General features: G+C 42.0%; 1 protein-coding gene across 18 annotated transcripts in view; it reads right to left on the bottom strand.

Annotated features, from left to right (window-relative positions):
• The window catches only part of map2k5 (mitogen-activated protein kinase kinase 5), a 426,928-nt gene that overhangs the window by 42,316 nt on the left and 368,655 nt on the right, over positions 1–15,957 (bottom strand). For 7 of the 18 annotated variants that reach the window (XR_011933854.1, XM_072470456.1, XM_072470451.1 and 4 more), the window contains 4 exons: positions 14,209–14,235; positions 13,858–13,890; positions 4,475–4,536; positions 34–79 (listed from right to left, as the gene is read on the bottom strand). Coding sequence is in view for 17 of the 18 variants with exons in the window: in XM_072470456.1 (XP_072326557.1) it covers positions 34–79; positions 4,475–4,536; positions 13,858–13,890; positions 14,209–14,235 (168 nt within the window). In the remaining variant the exon portion in view is untranslated. Of the gene's footprint in view, positions 1–33; positions 80–4,474; positions 4,537–13,852; positions 13,891–14,208; positions 14,236–15,957 lie in introns of all 18 variants that reach the window. The other 11 variants (XM_072470464.1, XM_072470465.1, XM_072470467.1 and 8 more) reach the window with 5 other exon arrangements.

Here is a 15,957-nt window from a genome sequence, read left to right as displayed (position 1 = left end):
AATCAAATAATTTCAATGAAAATGATGACTTACCATGAGCTCTTCCGGTGCAGGCCTTTCTGTTGACAACTTTCTCATGCTGTAGTGAGTAAACACAGTAATTATTTCACAAACTTTCTGAATTCTGAAATATGATCATAGTTTTACAGGCAAATAAGAGATCATTGAACTACAAAGATGCTGGATGCATGCCAATTAAAAACAAAAGTGATCCTGTATTTTCAAAACTTTGGTTCCTTAACAACTGGCATTTGGTGCAGTTGTGTGTCCAAAATGGCATCCACACTGTGTGCGCACAATTCTAGTGCGAGTCATGCCAGATGTCATTTTGGTGAAAGTCAATCAAGAGGGGCCCTATACCCATGTCAAAAGCATGTGTTGTCCATTAACGTATACAAATAGGGGGCCTAACATCCGTTTCTGCCCTCCCCACACCTCATAACTTAGACTTGAGTCTGAGATACCCAACACCAGTGCTCATTGCCTCCAGTAAAACCAAAGCCAAGCAGCATGGAGTTAAAATGAGTTAAACCTCACTCTTGATTCAATTCTCCGGAACCTCCCAACCCCATCTACAAGATCCACCTACAACACTCTTGCCCCTCCAATCCTGCAGACTCCCATGATCATCTTCTTCTTCCCCAATCGCAGACAGCCCTATCATCACATTTTATTCGTTCTTCAGACCATGGCAAATTGGTACTCCATCGGCCAGCTATTCCTCCTACAAACCCCGGCAATCTCCTTTCTCGACCCCTGACAACTCTCCAATGACACTTCAAAGTCCAGTTATTTCTCTTCCAAGATTCAGTGATCTTACCCAATCACTTATCTGAACCTTGGTACGTAAATCTGTGCAGGTGGCTACTACTGAACCAGCTACAATACATAACAATGAGCTTTGAGGCTGAAAAGTCCAGTCTCCTTAGACCTCACCATTTTGGAGTTAGCACTCTGTGGATGAGGTGCCAAAAATGGAACTGAATTTCTAGGCCTTCTACTTTTGTTACACTGTCGTTTTAAATTATTTTCTAGACTAAACAAGGAAAGCATTGCTCACATTAGCCAACAATGCATGAATTTTTAAAAAGCGCGTGAATGATGGCTACCACAGAAAAGACCACATCCAGACTTGCCTAATCTGAAAGTTAGGAAAATTGACTTTTGAAAAAAAAATCTTAGATTATTTTAAATGGCAATAGCACGAGCACCTGCTGGAAGCCCTATTTAGATCCCTTGCTTGTGCTAAGTTAGCTGACCCGAGCTGAATTAGCACTAGGGAATGCTACAATTGGCTTCTGTGGCCCTACGCTTGGAAGCAGGTAAATATCCATTCAGAAATCACTACTGATTGATATCATAATCTTTTTATTAGTGTCACAAGTAGCCTTACATTAAGACTGCAATGAAGTTACTGTGAAAATCCCCTAGTCGCTACACTACGGTGCCTGTTCGGGTACACTGACGGAGAATTCAGAACGTCCAAATTACCTAACAGCACAATTTGAATGTCCAATTTACCTAACAAGCACTCCTTTGGGACTTGAGGGAAGAAACTGGAGCTCCTGGAGGAAACCAACGCAGATACGGGGAGAACGTGAAGACTCCGCAGACAGTGACCAAGTGGGAATCGAACCTGGGACCCTGGCGCTGTGAAGCAACAGTACTAATCACTGTGCCGCCCATTCACCAACTCTGGAAAAAGAAGGTATGTGTGAGAGTGTGAGCACGAGTGTGAGTGAGGGTATGTGCAGACTTGCATTTTGCCATGCCCTTCACAGAAGTACGCTATATCCAAAGGCTCACACATTAAGGATGGGTGATGCACTGAAAAGCTGTTCGCACTACAAGAGCTATGCCAGCAATTTCAGTGAAAATTGTAAAGGAGGTGAAATTTTGAAGTTAAAATCAAAAGTTTAAGGATGGGGACAATTAGTACAATGAAGCATTGAATTTAAAGATGTTCCCACATGGCAGAGATTAAAATGTTACCTCAATCATGAAAATAAATAAGTTTGGGATGAGTCTGCGGTCATACAAGCTGTGCATTGTCTGCTAAATGATGGCTGAAATGACTGTGGTGAAGTCCCGGCAAAAAAGGGAGTGGGGAAGCTAGAGCTGGGGAGAGGAGGAAAGGAATGCCATGTCTATATGGTGTAAGGATATTTTGGCTAAGTGGACAGACTCGGGCAGCACGGTGGCGCAGTGATTAGCACTGCTGCTTCACGGTGCCGAGGAGCTGGGTTCGATCCCGGCCCGGGTCACTGTCCGCGTGGAGTTTGTACATTCTCCCCGTGTCTACGTGGGTCTCATCCTCACAACCCGAAGGTGTGCAGAGCAAGTGGATTGGCCATGCTACATGGCCCCTTAATTGGGAAAAACAAATTAGGTACTCTAAATTTATTTTTAAAAAGTGAAGACTCCTTATTTGTCAGTGCTGCGTTTCAGCTCCTCAACAGGAGGTTCCAAATAGCAATTGCTGATCTTGTTTGCTTAGTTCTACCCCTCCCCCAACTTCATAAATTTACGAGAATAATCACAGGTACAGTCCTATATCCCACCCTCAGCAGCACAATGCACCAACATTCAAGAAAAAGATAAATCCATAAAAAGAGATCTTCCTCCATATTGAACTAGGAGAGCAAATTTCTGCAGAGTAGTCCTAATGACAGTTGGGAATCAGTCTTCAGTTACTGACTACATTAGAGTTCTGGTTTGAAGGTTTTAGTGGTATGCGTTGTCTATTTTCTTTCCTCAATGTTGCTCTCTTTAAGATGGTCAGTGGTTCTGCAGATACCAGCTGCATTCTGGAAATATCGATACTTCACATGCAAGCCTGAACCAGCAAGTGCTGGTGCGCTAATTGATAATGGGGAGACAAGCGCGATCCCATCGTCATCTGATATTTAAACATGTACACATTTTACACTGGAGGTAACTGGCAATTAGCAGTGGGAATCCAAGCAAAATCCCCCCCCCCTTCTCAGCTTGGGAACAAAGGAACCAACTTCCATGCCCATACTGTTGTCTCTGCAGAGAGCACCACAGTAAGATCAGATCTGAGACCTCGGATTTGTGTGGCTTGGTAGCATACTTAAGGGGGCATTTATCCACAGTCTTGGAGAGGAAGCTTTAAAAAATGTTTAAAGATGTTCCACAAAAATGCAACTAAAATAACAGTGCCAGATAGGAACAAAGTAGACAAATGTGAACCTTGCCTACACTTAAAATGCTCTAGTAAGTAAATCACACCTTCAATACTGTGCTGCATAATATCTGGGCAGAATGGAAAAATGCCATACCAATCCTAGGAGAATTAAGGAAAATGCAATTCCATCTTTAGAATTCTCAAATTCCCTCAAGTTGTACTACCAAACTCTTCCAAATTCGACTATGAAAACTGTTCACATTTTTTCTAATCATTAGAGTCAAAACGTTTTCATAAAACTAAATTACAAATAATTTGCATGTTTTAAAAAATAGCATTTCCTTAAATGATACCTTTTTTGGGAGATAGACACACACAAAAGATGACAGCTGTGATATCACTATTACTACCATCTGCTTTAATTACATTTATTTCATGTACTTGCACTTTACGAGGGGGCTGGGGCATGTAAAAGAATAAACTATCTGAGTTGTTTTTTCAATACTGTACTTGTTTAATTTTTTTAAAATCTGAGATGGGAAAGGGATGATACCATCAGTCACTTAGCAGAGAATAGCTGTGAATGATTAAAAAAATAAATTACAAACCAAACCTTTCAGCAAAATTGTACACTCTTTAAAAATAATTCAATAAAAAGTTTATTTCTTTTTGCATCAAAACATATTTTAATGTTTTATAATATACAGATTGTTTTCTATGAAGTGCAACTGTCATTTGAGGCAATGTATTCCCATAACATCTTATGCTAATAAAGGATGACACTCGAAAAATTAACAGACTCGAGTACTAAACAAGAAGCATAGTTATAAACCATTAACTATCGCAGAGGACAATTTGCTGTCTCCATAAACAAACATATGCACCTCTGGAATAATGCACCCATTAGCAAGCAATTCAAGCTGTCTAAAGACTTGTTTGGTAACGGTCCTAATCTATGATTCCAAAGTAGCTGCTTCTCCAGGGAAAACAAAGCTATTACCCACTATCATTTAGGTTTCAGCTTGACATCTGTGAACATTTCACACCAGTTACCCCTCCTTCCCCTTTTTAAAACTTTTATGTGACATCTGATAATTTCAAAAGCTGCTCCATGTTACCGTGTTGTATGACCTTCCATGTAACTAACATTCACAGAAATTAGGCAACAGTATTCTTTTCCTTCTTCGCTATCCATCTGTTCACGGCCCATAGTCCCTCCCTGTCTATGGAAAGACGGAGGAGAGCCATAAGGTCTCCTGGAGTCTGAGAGCTAATGGAATGTATCATTTACACTGAGGAGATGGCATGTTTGCAAACTGAGCTTACCACTGAGTGATGAAATGTACAAATGGCTCAGAAAACACCCCAACCGGAAGGACTGGTGGATCCTGGGAAGGAGTAAGACAAAGAATATGAGAGAAAGTCAATGAGAGATGGAGGAGGAGGAGGGGGAGGAGGGAGAGAGAGAGAGAGATCAAACAAAAAAAACATGATTATTTTAATTACATAGAATTTTCCAGATGAATTGAGTAACTCCACGCAGCTTCTTTGACTCCGAACCTGAACATTTTAGAGAAGGATATTGATCGAATTTTTAACTTAAATGCCTTTAGTTGGAATTTGGTCATCTATATTGTTAATATAAAACAATCAATTCTCATTTCAAGAAAGTAATTGCCAGACTTCAATGTAAATACTGTACCACTGATTCAATGATTTTGCGATCTAAACCTACAAGCATTTTCTTTAATTTTGTGCAAGTGGAATTGACATCACAAAAAATGAAAACACAGTTGATTGACAGTCATAATATCATGAATCACAAGCATTTGCTTGAAAAAGGTTATTTTAAAACTTGTATTTACAGAACTTTAAACTTGAACAGTTCACTAGAACCAGTCACAATCATTAATTTACAAAGAAGCTATTCAGAAAAATATTTGACATGTTCCAAAAATAATCACTTGCTGGTTTACAAACTGCAGAAGTCCTAATAAAACTATAAAAAGATGTACCATTCTAATTATAAGCAAACAGTAATTGCACAGCCAATTTAAAGGCAGCAAACTGATTGCACCATCCAGTGAATAACAAAAAACCCTCCGATGCAATTTCAAAAAAAAAGAGTTAAATCCTGCAGAATTATGCACAGAAAATTCTTAAAATTAAGATCCGCGGGAGTTTAATGGCTGTCTCATCAAATTTGCAATTGCTGAAGAACAGCAGAATATAAAAGGCAGCTGGAAGTGACTGCATTTTCATCTGTTCTCATTTTTCCATTAAAAATACCTTTTGGCTGCATTCTTCGTGACATCCCTGTTAAAACTACCCTGCAAAGTATGATACATGCACCTATTTAAATTAACAAAGAGATGACTTATTTTAATCTCACAGTGCTTTGGACTGCTTCAGCCATTTGGATGAGCAATATATCATTACATACAACCTTTCAATGCTTCAGGCAAAACTCAATGTGTGCAGCATTTGGTAGGAGCCAAACAATTTCTCTACTATATAACTGTGTCAAATGCATGCGTGTATTCATTACAGCAAAAAAGAAAGAAAAAGGTGTGTGTGTGTGGGGGGGGGGGTTGAAAGAAATCTTTGATGTGATGAAAAAAACGACATGAAAAGCACCTCTGCAATTTGCGTGCTTCATTATCAATGGTAGCAAATAGATACAATCAGAGCTTCAAATGTGATTAGTAAATATACATGTAATTGCCGTAGCCAATTACAACTTCAAATTATCAGAAAAATGAGATCAGTAATTACAAGGGAGAAAATTAAGTAGATCTCTCATCTGAGCTTTGTCTCCCATTTATACAACAGGAAGCTGCTGGAAGAATACAATCCAATCTGAAAAGTAAATTTGGGGGGGGGGGGGGCACTGGGGGGAGGTAGAACAGAGGTAGGCAAAGTCAGAGGATAAAAAGCCTATTTGACAATAAACATCACAGTCCCAATCTTTTCGATCTAACATTGCACTGGGCTTTGTGATTGGGCCGTAAGGACAGGCTGGGACATCTTTTTAAAAAATAAATTTAGAGTGCCCAATTATTTTTTTCCAATTAAGGGGCAATTTAGCGTGGCCAATCCACCTACCGTGCACATCTCTGGGTTGTGGAAGTGACAGCCGTGCAGACAGGGGGGATTTTGCAAACTCCACATGGGACAGTGACCGGGGCCAGGATCGAACCTGGTCCTCGGCGGCATGAGGCAGCAGTGCTAGCCACTGCGCCACCATGCCGCCCTTGCTGGGGCATCTCCAACACTAGGACTGAGGTCATAATGCTGACAGACTTCCACTTCTATGGTTGTATTTGTAGTGTACCAATACATTTATTGATTTTCTTTGTTTGGTGAGTTATTTAAATTTTCCTTCAGTACTGAAGGCAAGCAGCTATGATCCCTAGCAGCCAGGTAAATGGAGTCGCCAGCACCAGTTAAAGGCGTATGAAAGTGACCAATCACAAAATTTATTGCCTACATTTTGGCTCCAGTGTTTATTGATTTTTAATTTTTCCAGGCAGAAAGTTTTCTTTTCAACAAATGAACCTGGACCGTTTTTATTATATGCACAATAAGCAGAAAAGAGAAAGTTAAAATATTGTACTAAACCATGCTTTAACTATTTGTTGTTGGAGATTGGTTACAATTTTGAAGTTTCCCAACAGAACCAACATATAAAGAACATGCCAAAAGAGAACCAAAACAGAAAATAAATTCCCACTAGTATTTAATAAGAATTCAGTGGCAGATCACAGTTTAATTAAACTCAGGAAAATAACTGGTACATTACATGCTTCCACAGTGCACGCTTAGTTTAACAGAGAAGTTGACATGAGTCAGCCAAGGGCGGGATTCTCCGAGCCGAAATCGCGATCGGCGCGGGGGCGGAGAATGGGCGTTGATGCCAACATCTGGCGCGACGCCGCTCCCGCGATTCTCCGGTCCCCGGAGAATCGCCTCAAATAGCGCGGTCTACGCGGTGCGGGTAGGGGGCCATTGACAGAGGCCCCCGCGGCAATTCTCCAACTGTAACTGGCCGAGTTCCCGATAGCGTGGGTCTCTCATGGTCCCACCCGTCGGGAACTCGTCATGGCGGCTGCGGACTCAGCCCGCAGCCGCACTGGTCGGGGGAATCCTTCACCGCCGGGGGGCCTCACAGACGGCCAGACTGTTGATCGGGAGCCACCGATCAGTGGACGCACGCGATCTCGGGGGGCCTATTTTTTTGGTGATGGTCCGTGGTGGGGGTCCGCCAAGTCGTGCGGGGCGGCCGATGCAGGCCGCTGCCGTGCGCATGCGTGGACCCCCGACTGAAACCGCAGGGCCCCGTATCGGCAGCCGGAGCTGCGAGGACTACTCCGGGGCCCTGCTAGCTCCCTTCAGGTAGAATCACTCTGGACTTTCTTCAGGAAATGTTTCCGACAATAACATAAACCTCACCTACTTTATATTGGCTTTGTTTAAATTCAGATCTTGGGACAATGGTATCTGTTAGCCAGTTCCGAATGTTTAGAACACCAACTCTGCCTCTCTTCTCCCAGCCATAAGTCTGCTATTGGCCGTGAGGAACAGCCCAATGAACACTTATCCTCTTAAATCCCAATTAAATCAAGGGCAATATAAAAGCCGTTAGCATGAGTGTAGCTTGAGCAATGGACCCTACACTTGAGACATTAATTAAAAATCATTAGTAATCATTTGTTATTGAATTTATATATACACTTTGTTAAAAAAAGCCAAACTCTTCTTAAAACATACATGCTGCAAACTAGAGCAGGCAAGTAAACTGGGCAGACAAGGAGCAGATGAAATTTAATACAGAGAAGGTAAGGCAGATGAACTTAGAGCTTGGAACTATGATGTTGTTGCCATTACAGAGACCTGGTTGAGGGAAGGACAGGTTTGCAGCTAAACATTCCAGGATTTTGATGTTTCAGGCAGGATAGAGAGGGATGTAAAAGGGGTGGAGGAGTTGTGCTACTGGTTAGGGTGCTGTACTGCGGGAGGACACCTCAGAGGGCAGCGAGGCTATATGGGCAGAGATCAGAAATAAGAAGGGTGCAGTGACAATGTTGGGGGTTTACTACAGGCCCCCCAACAGCCAACGGGAGATAGAGGAAGAGATAGATAGACAGATTTTGGAAAGGAGTAAAAGCAACAGGGTTGTGATGGGAGACTTTAACTTCCCCAATATTGACTGGAACTCACTTAGTCCCAGTGCTAGGGGCTTGGAGGGGGCAGAGTTTGTAAGGAGCATCCAGGAGGGCTTCTTAAAATAATATGTAGATAGTCCAACTAGGGAAGGGGCTGTACTGGACCTGGTATTGGGGAATGAGCCCGGCCAGGTGGTAGAAGTTTCAACAGGGGAGCATTTCGGGAACAGTGACCACAATTCAGTAAGTTTTAAAGTGCTGGTGGACAAGGGTAAGAGTGGTCCTAGGGTGAATGTGCTAAATTGGGGGAAGGCTAATTATAACAATATTAGGCGGGAACTGAAGAACATAGATTGGGGGCGGATGTTTGAGGGTAAATCAACATCTGACATGTGGGAGGCTTTCAAGTGTCAGTTGAAAGGAATTCAGGACCGGCATGTTCCTGTGAGGTAGAAGGATAAATATGGCAAATTTCACGATCCTTGGATAACGAGAGATATTGTAGGCCTCGTCAAAAAGAAAAAGGAGGCATTTGTCAGGACTAGAAGGCTGGGAACAGACGAAGCCTGTGTGAAATACAAGGAAAGTAGGAAGGAACTTAAGCAAGGAGTCAGGGGGGCTAAAATGGGTCACGAAAAGTCATTGGCAAATAGGGTTGAGGAAAATCCCAAGGCTTTTTACACGTACATAAAAAGCAAGAGGGTAGCAAGGGAAAGGGTTGGCCCACTGAAGGACAGGGGAGGGAATCTATGTGTGGAGCCAGAGGAAATGGGTGAGGTACAAAATGAATACTTTGCATCAGTACTCACTAAAGAGACGGAATTGGTGGATGTTGATTTCATTTCATGTCATTTCATTTCAATTCACTAAAGAGACAGAATTGGTGGATGTTGAGTCTGGAGAAGAGTGTGTAGATAGCCTGTGTCACATTGAGATCCAAAAAGACAAGGTGTTGGGCGTCTTCAAAAATATTAAGGTGGATAAGTCCCCAGGGCCTGATGGGATCTACCCCAGAATACTGAAGGAGGCAAGAGAGGAAATTGCTGAGGCCTTGACAGAAATCTTTGGATCCTCACTGTCTTCAGGTGATGTCCCGGAGGACTGGAGAATAGCCAATGTTGTTCCTTTGTTTAAGAAGGGTAGCAAGGATAATCCAGGGAACTACAGGCAGGTGAGCCTTACGTCAGTGGTAGGGAAATTACTGGAGAGAATTCTTTGAGACAGGATCTACACCTATTTGGAAGAAAATGGACGTATTAGCGAGAGGCAGCATGGTTTTGTGAAGGAGGTCTTGTCTCACTAACTTGATAGAGTTTTTCGAGGAGGTCACAAAGATGATGATGCAGGTAGGGCAGTGGATGTTGTCTATATGGACTTCAGTAAGGCCTTTGACAAGGTCCCTCATGGCAGACTGGTACAAAAGGTGAAGTCACACGGGATCAGGGGTGAGCTGACAAGATGGATACATAATTGGCAAGGTCATAGCAGGCAGAGAGTAGCAATGGAAGGATGCTTTTCTAATTGGAGGGCTGTGACCAGTGGTGTTCCGCAGGGATCAGTGCTGGAACCTTTGCTGTTCGTAGTATATATAAATGATTTGGAGAAAAATGTAACTGGTCTGATAGTAAGTTTGCAGATGACGCAAAGTTTGGTGGAATTGCGGATAGCGATGAGGACTGTCAGTGGAAATAGCAAAATTTAGATTGTTTGGAGACTTGGTCAGAGAGATGGCAGCTGGAGTTTAATCCGGACAAATGTGAGGTAATGCATTTTGGAAGATCTAATGCAGGTAGGGAATATACAGTGAATGGTAGAACCCTCAAGAGTATTGACAGTGAGAGAGATCTAGGTGTACAGGTCCACAGGTCACTGAAAGGGGCAACACAGGTGGAGAAGGTAGTCAAGAAGGCATACGGCATGCTTGCCTTCATTGGCCGGGGCATTGAGTATAAGAATTGGCAAGTCATGTTGCAGCTGTATAGAACCTTAGTTAGGCCACACTTGGAGTATAGTGTTCAATTCTGGTCACCACACTACCAGAAGGATGTGAGGGCTTTAGAGAGGATGCAGAAGAGATTTACCAGGATGTTGCCTGGTATGGAGGGCATAAGCTATGAGGAGCGATTGAATAAACTTGGTTTGTTCTCACTGGAACGAAGGAGGTTGAGGGGCGATCTGATAGAGGTCTACAAAATTATAAGGGGCATAGACAGAGTGGATAGTCAGAGACTTTTTCCCAGGGTAGAGAGATCAATTACTAGGGGGCATAGGTTTAAGGTGCGAGGGGCAAGGTTTAGAGGAGATGGATGAGGTAAGTTTTTTTATACAGAGGGTAGTGGGTGCCTGGAACTCGCTGCTGGAGGAGATGGTGGAAGCAGGGACGATAGTGACGTTTAAGGGGCATCTTGACAAATACATGAATAGGATGGGAATAGAGGGATACGGATCCCGGAAGTGTAGAAGAGTTTAGTTTAGACGGGCAGCATGGTCGGCACAGGCTTGGAGGGCCGAAGGGCCTGTTCCTGTGCTGTACTTTTCTTTGTTGTTCTTTGTTCATAGATGCCATTCTTCAGTCAGTAAACAAGGAAAAACTGTTCTCATTGGCTGACAGTACAAGAACCAGGACTCACAGATTTAAAGCTTTGGGCAAGACCTGAAGGTAGGATACGTAGCAAATGATAATGACCTGGAGCTAACTGCCCAGGAGAGTTGTAGAAGCAGAGACAATCAAGGATTTCAAAAGGAAATTGGATGGGTACATGAAGGAAACAAACTTTCAGGCTATAGTGATAGAGTGAGGGAAATGAAACTGACTGGATGCGGAGACTCGATGGGCCGAATGGCTTTTTGCTGAGCCATAAATGACTTTAAATCTGCGGGCAAAATGGGAATTATTAGAATAATAGCATAAGAGCTGAAAACTAATGTCGTAGTAATGTAAGAATGAATATGCATTTAACATTGTATCATATCTTGCAGGATGTCCCAAAGTGCTTCACATACAATCAATTTCTTTCAAGTAATCCAGTGTTGTTATGTAGAAACATATGACAGACATTCTGTGCACAATGCATCACAGACAGAAATGAGATGAATGACGAATATGCTTCAGAGGCTGGTTTAGCAAAGGGCTAAAGAGCTGGCTTTTAAAGCAGACCAAGGCAGGCCAGCAGCACGGTTCAATTCCCGTACCAGCCTCCCCGAACAGGCGCCGGAATGTGACGACTAGGTGCTTTTCACAGTAACTTCATTTGAAGCCTACTTGTGACAATAAGTGATTTACATTTCATTTCATTTTTCTAGTTAAGGGAAGGATTTTGTCCAGGACACTGGATAACCTCCTGCTCGCATCTCTTTCCTAGTCACAAGAACAGGCAAACCAGCCCTTGGTTTAATGTTTCATCTGAAGAACAGCACTTCTTCCAATCCAATGTTCGCGTACTGGCGTGTCAATGGAGCTTCATCTCCTCAAGTCCTGGAGTAGGACTTGAACTCTCAACCTTCTAACTCAGAAGTAATAATGCAACAACTGAGCCATTCTGATGTTTATTCTTTATTCGTGTAATTTCAAGATGGAAGAAGAGAAATTACTGTAACACAGGAAAATCTGTGCACAAACACTTGTTGCATTTATCTGAAATTTCTTTCTCTGCTATTTGTTTAAAGTGGACTAATGCCGCTAGTAAAATAGCAGGGAAAAGGGGATTTGCAAACATGCCAACAGTACCCCAAATGTCCCATGATGTCAATTCATGTCCTCTAAATTTAAGCAGATTCCGTAAGTGCTGCTACTTTGCGTATTTTAAATTATTTTTAAGAAGTGCAATCTTATTTTCTCCATTTTGATAATGGCATGCTAAGACTCTCATCAATTAGTAACACTTATTTACCCAGTATGACTGGGTATTTGAAAAAAAAAAATCAAACTGAAATTATATCCTTTATTGAGAGGTAATTTGGAATGCAGAGACCAGGGGCCAGAAGAATTTAAAAATAGCAGGTTTAAGAATAATTAGGTTATTTGATATGAAAAATTGTTTATCTTCAAGCGTGGCTAAGCACATGTGAGCCCTGTGCCAAAAAGCCACACTTGAATGAGACCATAGATATGAATTGTCACACAATTAATAGCCTCAGTGTATTTTCCAATTTCAAATCTAAATGGTACACAGAGGATGCAAACGTTGTCCATTCTTTCCCAAAACACAATATTCACATTGTAGGAAGCTTTAATTTGCAGCGGCTTAAGCAAGTACTTGGTCAGCTTAAATTTATTTGGCCCACTGAATTTCACATATTCAGCTAGATTACGGAGAAGGGCAATGAAAAAATACTTTGAGTGATGCCTTTGCCATGTGAGTAATGAACAGTTCATGGAGGTCAACCCATTACAACTGAAACAGTTTAATTATTAATTACCTGCAATCTATGAGCTAAAGGACAAGTTCAGTATGTTTAGTGTGTGGTAACACCAACTGGACTCTCTCTTGGCATTTGGTTATTAGCACATGTCAGCAAAGTGCTCAGGCATAAAGAAAAAGGCACAGAGGCAGCAAACACACTTAATGTGTGTTTTGAGAGAGGCCGCCAGAAAAAGGGTGGTGGGAGGGGGGGGGTTGGTTTAAAATCTCCCTGATGATCTGTTATAGCCTGTGTGCAAATTTTGTTATTTTACAGTGTAATCAATATTCCTTTGCCTCAGGGCGAGCACAGTTGCAGTTTGTGAAAAATCTGGATAAAAATAATCAAACAATCAAGAACCTAGGGCCTCAGTGGTCATAAAGTGGCGAAGGAGGAGGGAGATGAGGCCAGGCAAAAAAAAAATTATCTCACCAAGTTTGCGAGTAAGCTCAACCTTACAGGGCAAGAAAAACCCCACAGAAATTCATTAATATAAATTATTTCACAGCACAAAATGTCAGTTTGAGAACAGTGGAGCTCCGTCACTGTTTAGGGGCTATCTCTGGTCTCTTGTCAATTATAAGCTGAGGGTACACAGCAGTGCTCCTCCATAGTGCTGAAATAACTAAGGCAAGGCAGCATGAAACAGTCACAATACCTGTCACACCAAAGGGAACCGATTCAGAGAAAAAAACACCCTGAAATTAGTCAACGTTCCTCTATTTTTTTTCTTAGTCTCAAGCTTTTTTTTTTATTGCTTTCATAAAATACCACGGCAAATAATCAAGCATGACCACTGACATCCTCTAGATTGAGTTTTAGAGCCATTAAATGAGCATGGCCTCTTGGGAAGGCTCCTGCTCAGGTTAGTCTAAAGGTAATTATTCAGCAATTCAAGTCATGGCTCTGCCTAGTTCCTGTACAGTGCCTGAATGGTGTTCATGGATAAGGTCAGGTTTGTGCTCGATATAGGTCTGGCGTGCTTAGGTTCAATGGCTAAGGGGTTGCACTGGGTGGCAAGCTTAAGAGATTGTTTTGAGCAAAGAGCTTCATTAAGAAAAATAAGTGTATATTATATAAATAAAACTTTCCAGGCCATTAAGAATGACTTTAGAAGAGAAAGCACATAAGACAGTACCTCACCTCATCAACGATGCACTGCAATAACTGTAGTGGCTGCAATGGCAAACGGGAGGTGGGGGTGGAACAGAGAGAGATGTTAGCTTATATGCAGTCTTTTACAGTAGACTGAGAAAATCATTAATGCAGTAAAATGTTGCAAGATTAATCAACAGCGTGAAAGTCTTATAAAAACATTGACACCCTAGATGTTCTATTATTTCTAATGATACCTAATCTACTACAGGCACTTTAGTGCTTGTTGTAACAAAAATGCAATTTGCTAAGTTTAAAGTAAAGCACTCAAGCATGCAAAAAGGCAGCCAGCAGGAAAAAAAGTGAATTTTGTTTCTCTGCAAACTCATAAAACCTTACCATTAAAGATCCCTGGCTTTTCTGAATCTGAAAGGCAATATGTAATTAGCATGTCATAATCAAAATGACTCACTTGGACACATTACGATCACTGAGAGAAAATTATTGCATAGCTGGTGGCAATTTGTGGGCATGTGTTAACACCATTTACATAATGAAAATACACAAATGTTAATAGCTATTCTTCTCATTTATAGGCGAAAGTCAGCAGAATGTTAATTTTGCAGAACACTTTTTAGTACCCTCCAGGTTATACAAGTGAGGAGGAAAGAAAGCATAATACAGTTACAGTGCTGTTTACACATCTGATATAAATAACAATTGCTGGCTCTCGTACAAATCCACGATTAAATGCTACATTCGTTCCCCGTCCATTCAAATCCTCTGCCTTTCAAATTAAAAGATGATTCAAAACACAAAATCTACTAGTTACTTGATGCCTGCTGAACACGAGCACAATTTGCAAGTGATCTGACCAATCTTTTCTCTCCCCACACGAAGTGAGAATTTTCAAAGCAGCAATTTTTTTTAATTAGAATCTTCACTCATACATCCTTCCCCAATGAATTAGCTGAAATCCAAACTATGTCAGTTCCCACTTAATATAAGGGAAATTACATTTTCTTTGGTGAATTTTTCTGCTTACCAAGGCATAGGGATGTTTGCACTGGGGAAATGGATATTTTCCCATTTCAGGTATATAATGTTAACAAAAGGCATTCCCCGGTCAAGTATAACAAGGCTGGCTGCAAGATAAAGCCGGTTCTACACCATCTCAGAGTAAGTCTTAAATCTAACTTCAGTAAATCATCCTGCATTTCAACAATTTGATATTTTTGCTTTTGGAGTTACAAGTAAGAGTGGAAGACCTGGAAAGATCTTCATTATATTTGTGCTTTTGTAATTTGACTCCAGGGTCTATGTTTTGGGAGGGAACCATGGTCCTCCACGTCAGAGGACACTGAAATCCCAGGCCAGATGTTAACCTGGTCTCAGCCAGTCAGATGCTGGCATTCAAGTGGCAACTTACTCAGGCACAGAAAAGAAACATGCTGGTCACCAACCAGGCAGAACTGGGACTCATGCAGGGGATGCCATGAACTACCAAATTGCTACTTCAGTTTTATGTAGTATTCATAGAGTTGAGAGATTTGGAGAGTTTCTGGTGCAAGGGACAAGAATTCCTGTCATCTTAGGGGTGCAGGTACTGGAGATGTGGTCACTGTGGTATGGGCAGTTGTCAGCTCCCTGGTAATTTAGGTGCCCTCCCCATAAGTGCCCTGTATTCTCTGGTAAGGCCAGCGCTGGAAGCAGCCAGTGGACTAATCTTCACAGACTAATCTTAAGGTGGCACAGTGGTTAGCACTGCTGGTAACAGCACCATGGACCCAGGTTCAATTCTAGCCTCGGATGATTGTCTGTGTGGAGTTTGCACTTTCTCCCCGTGTTTGTGTTTCCTCCGGGTGCTCCGGTTTCCTTCCACAGTACAAAGATGCGCGGGTTAGGTGGATTGGTCATGCAAAATTGCCCATAGTGTCCAAAGTTATGTGGGGTTATAGGGATAGGGTAGGGGAATGGGCCTAGTTAGGGTGCTCTCTCAAGAGAGTTGGTGTAGACTCGATGGGCCAAATGGCCTCCTTGTACTCCTTGCAAGTGCTAGATTCGCGATCTATGGAATTTCAGGGCCTGACAGATCAGTGCTGAGTGAGGGCAATTGCATGCCAGTACCGAATACAATCCTGGTCTGAA

This window comes from Scyliorhinus torazame, chromosome 12 (assembly GCF_047496885.1).
Source record: "Scyliorhinus torazame isolate Kashiwa2021f chromosome 12, sScyTor2.1, whole genome shotgun sequence".
Lineage (NCBI taxonomy): Eukaryota > Metazoa > Chordata > Chondrichthyes > Carcharhiniformes > Scyliorhinidae > Scyliorhinus > Scyliorhinus torazame.
This window is presented reverse-complemented; position numbering and strand designations above follow the sequence as displayed.